General features: G+C 44.5%; 1 protein-coding gene across 6 annotated transcripts in view; it reads right to left on the minus strand.

Moving 5' to 3' along the window:
- Window positions 1-11,988, minus strand: part of itpr1a (inositol 1,4,5-trisphosphate receptor, type 1a) — a 163,761-nt gene that overhangs the window by 93,256 nt on the left and 58,517 nt on the right. For all 6 annotated transcript variants that reach the window (XR_009206065.1, XM_058403087.1, XM_058403086.1 and 3 more), the window contains exons 13-15: window positions 6,534-6,633; window positions 4,268-4,428; window positions 2,602-2,743 (exon numbers count right to left, since the gene is read on the minus strand). Coding sequence is in view for 5 of the 6 variants with exons in the window: in XM_058403087.1 (XP_058259070.1) it covers window positions 2,602-2,743; window positions 4,268-4,428; window positions 6,534-6,633 (403 nt within the window). In the remaining variant the exon portion in view is untranslated. The remainder of the gene's footprint in view (window positions 1-2,601; window positions 2,744-4,267; window positions 4,429-6,533; window positions 6,634-11,988) is intronic.

Raw genomic sequence — 11,988 nt, forward strand, 5'->3', positions numbered from 1 at the left:
TGTGTGTACCTGTGTGAGATGTGGAGTGTGTGTGTGTGTGTACCTGTGTGAGGTGCGGAGTGTGTGTGTGTGTACCTGTGTGAGGTGTGGAGTGTGTGTGTGTGTACCTGTGTGAGATGTGGAGTGTGTGTGTGTGTACCTGTGTGAGGTGTGGAGTGTGTGTGTGTGTGTACCTGTGTGAGATGTGGAGTGTGTGTGTGTGTGTACCTGTGTGAGGTGCGGAGTGTGTGTGTGTGTGTGTGTGTGTACCTGTGTGAGATGTGGAGTCTGTGTGTGTGTGTGTGTCTACCTGTGTGAGGTGTGGAGTGCGTGTGTGTGTGCGTGTGTGTGTGTGTGTACCTGTGTGAGGTGTGGAGTGTGTGTGTGTGTACCTGTGTGAGGTGTGGAGTGTGTGTGTGCGTGTGTGTGTACCTGTGTGAGGTGTGTGTGTGTGTGCGTGTGTGTGTACCTGTGTGAGGTGTGGAGTGTGTGTGTGTACCTGTGTGAGGTGTGGAGTGTGTGTGTGTGTGTGTGTGTGTACCTGTGTGAGGTGTGGAGTGTATGTGTGTGTGTGTGTGTGTGTACCTGTGTGAGGTGTGGAGTGTGTGTGTACCTGTGTGAGGTGTGGAGTGTGTGTGTGTGTGTGTACCTGTGTGAGGTGTGGAGTGCGTGTGTGTGTGTGTGTGTGTGTACCTGTGTGAGGTGTGGAGTGTGTGTGTGTGTGTGTGTGTGTGTACCTGTGTGAGGTGTGGAGTGTGTGTGTGTGTGTGTACCTGTGTGAGGTGTGGAGTGTGTGTGTGTACCTGTGTGAGGTGTGGAGTGTGTGTGTGTGTGTACCTGTGTGAGGTGTGGAGTGCGTGTGTGTGTGTGTGTGTGTGTACCTGTGTGAGGTGTGGAGTGTGTGTGTGTGTGTACCTGTGTGAGATGTGGAGTGTGTGTGTGTGTGTGTGTGTGTGTACCTGTGTGAGGTGTGGAGTGTGTGTGTGTGTGTACCTGTGTGAGGTGTGGAGTGCGTGTGTGTGTGTGTGTGTGTGTACCTGTGTGAGGTGTGGAGTGTGTGTGTGTGTGTACCTGTGTGAGGTGTGGAGTGCGTGTGTGTGTGTGTGTGTGTGTACCTGTGTGAGGTGTGGAGTGTGTGTGTGTGTGTACCTGTGTGAGGTGTGGAGTGTGTGTACCTGTGTGAGGTGCGGAGTGTGTGTGTGTGTGTGTACCTGTGTGAGATGTGGAGTGTGTGTGTGTGTACCTGTGTGAGGTGTGGAGTGTGTGTGTGTGTGTGTGCGTGTGTGTGTGTGTACCTGTGTGAGGTGTGGAGTGTGTGTGTGTGTGTACCTGTGTGAGATGTGGAGTGTGTGTGTGTGTGTGTACCTGTGTGAGGTGTGGAGTGTGTGTGTGTGTGTGTGTGTACCTGTGTGAGATGTGGAGTGTGTGTGTGTGTGTACCTGTGTGACGTGTGGAGTGCGTGTGTGTGTGTGTGCGTGTGTGTGTGTGTACCTGTGTGAGGTGTGGAGTGTGTGTGTGTGTGTACCTGTGTGAGGTGTGGAGTGTGTGTGTGCGTGTGTGTGTACCTGTGTGAGGTGTGTGTGTGTGTGCGTGTACCTGTGTGAGGTGTGGAGTGTGTGTGTGTACCTGTGTGAGGTGTGGAGTGTGTGTGTGTGTACCTGTGTGAGATGTGGAGTGTGTGTGTGTGTGTGTACCTGTGTGAGGTGCGGAATGTGTGTGTGTGAACCTGTGTGAGGTGTGGAGTGTGTGTGTGTACCTGTGTGAGGTGTGGAGTGTGTGTGTGTACCTGTGTGAGGTGTGGAGTGTGTGTGTGTGTGTGCGTGTGTGTGTGTACCTGTGTGAGGTGTGGAGTGTGTGTGTGTGTGTGTGTGTACCTGTGTGAGATGTGGAGTGTGTGTGTGTGTGTACCTGTGTGACGTGTGGAGTGTGTGTGTACCTGTGTGAGGTGTGGAGTGTGTGTGTGTGTGTGCGTGTGTGTGTGTACCTGTGTGAGGTGTGGAGTGTGTGTGTGTGTGTACCTGTGTGAGGTGTGGAGTGTGTGTGTGTGTGTACCTGTGTGAGATGTGGAGTGTGTGTGTGTGTGTACCTGTGTGAGGTGTGGAGTGTGTGTGTGTACCTGTGTGAGGTGTGGAGTGTGTGTGTACCTGTGTGAGGTGTGGAGTGTGTGTGTGTGTACCTGTGTGAGGTGTGGAGTGTGTGTGTGTGTGTACCTGTGTGAGGTGTGGAGTGTGTGTGTGTGTACCTGTGTGAGATGTGGAGTGTGTGTGTGTGTACCTGTGTGAGGTGTGGAGTGTGTGTGTGTGTGTACCTGTGTGAGGTGTGGAGTGTGTGTGTGTACCTGTGTGAGATGTGGAGTGTGTGTGTGTGTACCTGTGTGAGGTGTGGAGTGTGTGTGTGTGTACCTGTGTGAGATGTGGAGTGTGTGTGTACCTGTGTGAGGTGTGGAGTGTGTGTGTGTGTACCTGTGTGAGGTGTGGAGTGTGTGTGTGTGTGTACCTGTGTGAGGTGTGGAGTGTGTGTGTGTGTACCTGTGTGAGATGTGGAGTGTGTGTGTGTACTTGTGTGAGGTGCGGAGTGTGTGTGTGTGTACTTGTGTGAGGTGCGGAGTGTGTGTGTGTGTACCTGTTTGAGGATGTTCTGCTCTCTCATGAGTTTCTGTCTCTCTCTGTTTGGTTTGTTCACTGTGATCTCCAGCACGTCCTGGGCACTATTGGGAATGTCCACCACAAAATACACCAGGTCCTCCAGCAGCTTCGTCACAGCCCTGAGGGTGTGTACAGATGGACAGATGGGCGTGTGTACAGATGGACAGATGGGCGTGTGTACAGGAGGACAGATGGGCGTGTGTACAGATGGACAGATGGGCGTGTGTACAGCAGGACAGATGGGCGTGTGTACAGATGGACAGACGGGCGTGTGTACAGATGGACAGATGGGCGTGTGTACAGGAGGACAGACGGGCGTGTGTACAGGAGGACAGACGGGCGTGTGTACAGATGGGCGTGTGTACAGGAGGACAGACGGGCGTGTGTACAGATGGACAGACGGGTGTGTGTACAGATGGACAGATGGGCGTGTGTACAGGAGGACAGCCGGGCGTGTGTACAGAAGAACAGACGGGCGTGTGTACAGGAGGACAGATGGGCGTGTGTACAGGAGGACAGACGGGCGTGTGTACAGGAGGACAGACGGGCGTGTGTACAGATGGACAGACGGGCGTGTGTACAGGAGGACAGACGGGCGTGTGTACAGAAGAACAGATGGGCGTGTGTACAGGAGGACAGACGGGTGTGTGTACAGATGGACAGACGGGCGTGTGTACAGATGGACAGATGGGCGTGTGTACAGGAGGACAGACGGGCGTGTGTACAGATGGACAGATGGGCGTGTGTACAGGAGGACAGACGGGCGTGTGTACAGGAGGACAGACGGGCGTGTGTACAGGAGGACAGATGGGCGTGTGTACAGGAGGACAGATGGGCGTGTGTACAGGAGGACAGATGGGCGTGTGTACAGGAGGACAGACGGGCGTGTGTACAGATGGACAGATGGGCGTGTGTACAGGAGGACAGACGGGCGTGTGTACAGATGGACAGACAGGCGTGTGTACAGGAGGACAGACGGGCGTGTGTACAGGAGGACAGACGGGCGTGTGTACAGGAGGACAGACGGGCGTGTGTACAGGAGGACAGATGGGCGTGTGTACAGGAGGACAGACGGGCGTGTGTACAGGAGGACAGACAGGCGTGTGTACAGGAGGACAGACGGGCGTGTGTACAGATGGACAGACAGGCGTGTGTACAGGAGGACAGACGGGCGTGTGTACAGGAGGACAGACGGGCGTGTGTACAGGAGGACAGACGGGCGTGTGTACAGGAGGACAGACGGGCGTGTGTACAGGAGGACAGACGGGCGTGTATACAGATGGACAGACGGGCGTGTGTACAGGAGGACAGACGGGCGTGTGTACAGATGGACAGATGGGCGTGTGTACAGGAGGACAGACGGGCGTGTGTACAGGAGGACAGACGGGCGTGTGTACAGGAGGACAGATGGGCGTGTGTACAGGAGGACAGACGGGCGTGTGTACAGATGGACAGACGGGCGTGTGTACAGCAGGACAGACGGGCGTGTGTACAGATGGACAGACGGGCGTGTGTACAGGAGGACAGACGGGCGTGTGTACAGGAGGACAGACGGGCGTGTGTACAGGAGGACAGATGGGCGTGTGTACAGGAGGACAGACGGGCGTGTGTACAGATGGACAGACAGGAAGTGGAGTGTGTACCTCCTCTCATTCTGGGTGATGGTGCCCTTCTCCAGTTTGCCAGCGATGGAGGCTAGAACTTTACTGGCATCGTTGGCAAAATCCAGATCCCGGACCTCGGCTGGAGACACAGGCACTATAGCGAACGCTTCCTTGTCCTCCTTCAGGGGAGACGTCCCTATCTGAGGGAAAAAAATAAAACACAGGTCTCTTTAATAAGCAGCTCCATTACAGTCCAGGGATTTCACTCCTGAAGTGGTGTAGTGGAAAGCTGTCCTGGTGAACAGTTCACACTGACTTCACACTAACATGTGATAGGACACACACACACTCACACACTCACCCACTCACACACACACACACTCACACACACACAAACTCACCCACTCACACACACACACACTCACACACACAAACTCACCCACTCACACACACACTCACACACACATACACACACACCCACTCACACACACACACACTCAACCACTCACAAACACACACACACACACACACACGCTCACCCACTCACACACACACACACACTGTCTGTCCATCTATTCACACACCCGTCTGTCCTTCTGTACACACACACACACCCACCCACTCTCTCACACACACACACACACACACACAAACAAATACACACACTCACCTACTCTCTCTCTCATACACACACACACACACACACACAAATACACATTAACTCACCCACTCACACACACACACACAGACTCACCCACTCACACACACACACACACACACACACAGACTCACCCACTCACACACACACACACACACACAGACTCACCCACTCACACACACACACACAGACTCACCCACTCACACACACACACACACACAGACTCACCCACTCACACACACACACACACACACACAGACTCACCCACTCACACACACACACACACACACACACACAGACTCACCCACTCACACACACACACACAGACTCACCCACTCACACACACACACACACACAGACTCACCCACTCACACACACACACACACACACAGACTCACCCACTCACACACACACACAAACTCACCCACTCACACACACATACAAACACTCACCCACTGTCTCTCTCTCTCACACACACACACTTACACACACACACACTCACACACACACACACACTCACACACACACAAACTCACCCACTCACACACACATACACACACACACCCACTCACACACACACACACACTCAACCACTCACAAACACACACACTGTCTGTCCATCTATTCACACACCCGTCTGTCCTTCTGTACACACACACACACCCACTCTCTCTCACACACACACACACTCACACACACTCACACACACACAAACTCACCCACTCACACACACACTCACACACACATACACACACACCCACTCTGTCTCACACACACACACACACAAACAAATACACACACTCACCTACTCTCTCTCTCATACACACACACACACAAATACACATTAACTCACCCACTCACACACACACACACAGACTCACCCACTCACACACACACACACACAGACTCACCCACTCACACACACACACACAGACTCACCCACTCACACACACACAAACTCACCCACTCACACACACACAAACTCACCCACTCACACACACATACAAACACTCACCCACTGTCTCTCTCTCTCTCTCACACACACACACACACACACACAAACACACACACACAAATACACATTCACACACCCACTCACTTACACACACACACACATACACACACACACAAATACACATTCACACACCCACTCACTTACACACACACACTCACACACTCACACACACACAAATACACATTCACACACACACTCACTTACTCACAGACACACACACACTCACACACACTCACACACACACTCACACACACACACACACACACACACACTTACACACACACACACTCACACACACACACACACACTTACACACACACACACACTCACACACACTCACCCACTCACACACACACTCACCCACTCACAAACACACACACACTCACACACACACTCACCCACACACACACACTCACACACACACACACAGACTCACCCACTCACACACACATACAAACACTCACCCACTGTCTCTCTCTCTCACACACACATACACACACAAACACACATACACACAAATACACATTCACACACACACACTCACACACACTCACCCACTCTCTCTCTCTCTCTCTCACACACATACACACACACAAATACACATTCACACACTCACTCACACACACACTCACCCTGAGCATGACAGGTTTCTCCTCCTCTTTGTCTATGGGCTGGTTGGTGCTGTGGACCCAGGTGTTCGTACAGAGGTGTCTGAGCCTCACATATGAGTTCCTAAAACACACACACACACACACACACATAATCTACTACTTAATCTACTGCTAACACTGTATATTAAACTGTTTAAAATCTCACTGAACTGTTAATAACTAACTATAATGATGTTCATACAAGTTCCTGTTTACACACTGACCACTGATCACTGACCACACAGTACACTTACAGAACAGTAATGATTTATAATCCCACTCTGTGTTTATAATGATTTATAATCCCACTCTGTGTTTATAATGATTTATAATCCCACTCTGTGTTTATAATGATTTATAATCCCACTCTGTGTTTATAGTGATTTATAATCCCACTCTCAGTGTTTAGAATGATTTATAATCCCACTCTGTGTTTATAATGATTTATAATCCCACTCTGTGTTTATAATGATTTATAATCCCACTCTGTGTTTATAATGATCTATAATCCCACTCTGTGTTTATAATGATCTATAATCCCACTCTCTGTGTTTAGAATGATTTATAATCCCACTCTCTGTGTTTAGAATGATTTATAATCCCACTCTCTGTGTTTAGAATGATTTATAATCCCACTCTCAGTGTTTAGAATGATTTATAATCCCACTCTGTGTTTAGAATGATCTATAATCCCTCTCTGTGTTTAGAATGATCTATAATCCCACTCTCAGTGTTTAGAATGATCTATAATCCCACTCTCAGTGTTTAGAATGATCTATAATCCCACTCTGTGTTTAGAATGATCTATAATCCCACTCTGTGTTTAGAATGATCTATAATCCCACTCTCAGTGTTTAGAATGATCTATAATCCCACTCTGTGTTTAGAATGATCTATAATCCCACTCTGTGTTTAGAATGATCTATAATCCCACTCTCAGTGTTTAGAATGATCTATAATCCCACTCTGTGTTTAGAATGATCTATAATCCCACTCTCAGTGTTTAGAATGATCTATAATCCCACTCTCAGTGTTCAGAATGATCTATAATCCCACTCTCAGTGTTTAGAATGATCTATAATCCCACTCGCAGTGTTTAGAATGATCTATAATCCCACTCTCAGTGTTTAGAATGATCTATAATCCCACTCTGTGTTTAGAATGATCTATAATCCCACTCTCAGTGTTTAGAATGATCTATAATCCCTCTCTGTGTTTAGAATGATCTATAATCCCACTCTCAGTGTTTAGAATGATCTATAATCCCACTCTCAGTGTTTAGAATGATCTATAATCCCACTCTCAGTGTTTAGAATGATTTATAATCCCACTCTCAGTGTTTAGAATGATTTATAATCCCTCTCTGTGTTTAGAATGATCTATAATCCCACTCTCAGTGTTTAGAATGATCTATAATCCCACTCTCAGTGTTTAGAATGATCTATAATCCCACTCTGTGTTTAGAATGATCTATAATCCCTCTCTGTGTTTAGAATGATCTATAATCCCACTCTGTGTTTAGAATGATCTATAATCCTTCTCTGTGTTTAGAATGATCTATAATCCCTCTCTGTGTTTAGAATGATCTATAATCCCACTCTCAGTGTTTAGAATGATCTATAATCCCACTCTGTGTTTAGAATGATCTATAATCCCACTCTCAGTGTTTAGAATGATCTATAATCCCACTCTGTGTTTAGAATGATCTATAATCCCACTCTCAGTGTTTAGAATGATCTATAATCCCACTCTCAGTGTTTAGAATGATCTATAATCCCTCTCTGTGTTTAGAATGATCTATAATCCCTCTGTGTTTAGAATGATCTATAATCCCTCTCTGTGTTTAGAATGATTTATAATCCCACTCTGTGTTTAGAATGATCTATAATCCCTCTCTGTGTTTAGATTGATCTATAATCCCACTCTCAGTGTTTAGAATGATCTATAATCCCACTCTCAGTGTTTAGAATGATTTATAATCCCACTCTCAGTGTTTAGAATGATTTATAATCCCTCTCTGTGTTTAGAATGATCTATAATCCCACTCTCAGTGTTTAGAATGATCTATAATCCCACTCTCAGTGTTTAGAATGATCTATAATCCCACTCTGTGTTTAGAATGATCTATAATCCCTCTCTGTGTTTAGAATGATCTATAATCCCACTCTGTGTTTAGAATGATCTATAATCCTTCTCTGTGTTTAGAATGATCTATAATCCCTCTCTGTGTTTAGAATGATCTATAATCCCACTCTCAGTGTTTAGAATGATCTATAATCCCACTCTGTGTTTAGAATGATCTATAATCCCACTCTCAGTGTTTAGAATGATCTATAATCCCACTCTGTGTTTAGAATGATCTATAATCCCACTCTCAGTGTTTAGAATGATCTATAATCCCACTCTCAGTGTTTAGAATGATCTATAATCCCTCTCTGTGTTTAGAATGATCTATAATCCCTCTGTGTTTAGAATGATCTATAATCCCTCTCTGTGTTTAGAATGATTTATAATCCCACTCTGTGTTTAGAATGATCTATAATCCCTCTCTGTGTTTAGATTGATCTATAATCCCACTCTCAGTGTTTAGAATGATCTATAATCCCACTCTCAGTGTTTAGAATGATCTATAATCCCACTCTGTGTTTAGAATGATCTATAATCCCTCTCTGTGTTTAGAATGATCTATAATCCCTCTCTGTGTTTAGAATGATCTATAATCCCACTCTCAGTTTAGAATGATCTATAATCCCACTCTCAGTGTTTAGAATGATCTATAATCCCACTCTCAGTGTTTAGAATGATCTATAATCCCACTCTCAGTGTTTAGAATGATCTATAATCCCTCTCTGTGTTTAGAATGATCTATAATCCCACTCTCAGTGTTTAGAATGATCTATAATCCCACTCTGTGTTTAGAATGATATATAATCCCTCTCTGTGTTTAGAATGATCTATAATCCCTCTCTGTGTTTAGAATGATCTATAATCCCACTCTCAGTGTTTAGAATGATCTATAATCCCACTCTGTGTTTAGAATGATATATAATCCCTCTCTGTGTTTAGAATGATTTATAATCCCTCTCTGTGTTTAGAATGATCTATAATCCCACTCTCAGTGTTTAGAATGATCTATAATCCCACTCTGTGTTTAGAATGATCTATAATCCCTCTCTGTGTTTAGAATGATCTATAATCCCACTCTGTGTTTAGAATGATTTATAATCCCTCTCTGTGTTTAGAATGATCTATAATCCCACTCTGTGTTTAGAATGATCTATAATCCCACTCTCAGTGTTTAGAATGATTTATAATCCCACTCTGTGTTTAGAATGATCTATAATCCCACTCTGTGTTTAGAATGATATATAATCCCTCTCTGTGTTTAGAATGATTTATAATCCCTCTCTGTGTTTAGAATGATCTATAATCCCACTCTCAGTGTTTAGAATGATCTATAATCCCACTCTGTGTTTAGAATGATCTATAATCCCTCTCTGTGTTTAGAATGATCTATAATCCCACTCTGTGTTTAGAATGATTTATAATCCCTCTCTGTGTTTAGAATGATCTATAATCCCACTCTCAGTGTTTAGAATGATCTATAATCCCACTCTCAGTGTTTAGAATGATCTATAATCCCTCTCTGTGTTTAGAATGATCTATAATCCCACTCTGTGTTTAGAATGATTTATAATCCCACTCTCAGTGTTTAGAATGATCTATAATCCCACTCTCAGTGTTTAGAATGATCTATAATCCCACTCTCAGTGTTTAGAATGATCTATAATCCCACTCTCAGTGTTTAGAATGATCTATAATCCCTCTCTGTGTTTAGAATGATCTATAATCCCTCTCTGTGTTTAGAATGATTTATAATCCCTCTCTGTGTTTAGAATGATCTATAATCCCACTCTGTGTTTAGAATGATTTATAATCCCACTCTCAGTGTTTAGAATGATTTATAATCCCACTCTCAGTGTTTAGAATGATTTATAATCCCACTCTCAGTGTTTAGAATGATTTATAATCCCACTCTCAGTGTTTAGAATGATTTATAATCCCACTCTCTGTGTTTAGAATGATTTATAATCCCTCTCTGTGTTTAGAATGATCTATAATCCCACTCTGTGTTTAGAATGATTTATAATCCCACTCTCAGTGTTTAGAATGATTTATAATCCCACTCTCAGTGTTTAGAATGATCTATAATCCCACTCTCAGTGTTTAGAATGATCTATAATCCCACTCTGTGTTTAGAATGATTTATAATCCCACTCTCAGTGTTTAGAATGATTTATAATCCCACTCTCTGTGTTTAGAATGATTTATAATCCCACTCTCAGTGTTTAGAATGATCTATAATCCCTCTCTGTGTTTAGAATGATCTATAATCCCTCTGTGTTTAGAATGATCTATAATCCCACTCTGTGTTTAGAATGATCTATAATCCCACTCTCAGTGTTTAGAATGATCTATAATCCCACTCTGTGTTTAGAATGATCTATAATCCCACTCTCAGTGTTTAGAATGATCTATAATCCCACTCTCAGTGTTTAGAATGATCTATAATCCCACTCTGTGTTTAGAATGATCTATAATCCCTCTCTGTGTTTAGAATGATCTATAATCCCTCTCTGTGTTTAGAATGATTTATAATCCCACTCTCAGTGTTTAGAATGATCTATAATCCCACTCTCAGTGTTTAGAATGATCTATAATCCCTCTCTGTGTTTAGAATGATCTATAATCCCTCTCAGTGTTTAGAATGATCTATAATCCCACTCTCAGTGTTTAGAATGATCTATAATCCCACTCTCAGTGTTTAGAATGATCTATAATCCCTCTCTGTGTTTAGAATGATCTATAATCCCACTCTCAGTGTTTAGAATGATCTATAATCCCACTCTCAGTGTTTAGAATGATCTATAATCCCTCTCTGTGTTTAGAATGATCTATAATCCCACTCTCAGTGTTTAGAATGATCTATAATCCCACTCTCAGTGTTTAGAATGATCTATAATCCCACTCTGTGTTTAGAATGATCTATAATCCCTCTCTGTGTTTAGAATGATCTATAATCCCTCTCTGTGTTTAGAATGATTTATAATCCCACTCTCAGTGTTTAGAATGATCTATAATCCCACTCTCAGTGTTTAGAATGATCTATAATCCCTCTCTGTGTTTAGAATGATCTATAATCCCTCTCTGTGTTTAGAATGATCTATAATCCCTCTCTGTGTTTAGAATGATCTATAATCCCACTCTCAGTGTTTAGAATGATCTATAATCCCACTCTCAGTGTTTAGAATGATCTATAATCCCTCTCTGTGTTTAGAATGATCTATAATCCCACTCTGTGTTTAGAATGATCTATAATCCCACTCTCAGTGTTTAGAATGATCTATAATCCCACTCGCAGTGTTTAGAATGATCT

Source organism: Hemibagrus wyckioides, linkage group LG11 (genome assembly GCF_019097595.1).
Source record: "Hemibagrus wyckioides isolate EC202008001 linkage group LG11, SWU_Hwy_1.0, whole genome shotgun sequence".
Classification (NCBI taxonomy): Eukaryota; Metazoa; Chordata; class Actinopteri; order Siluriformes; family Bagridae; genus Hemibagrus; species Hemibagrus wyckioides.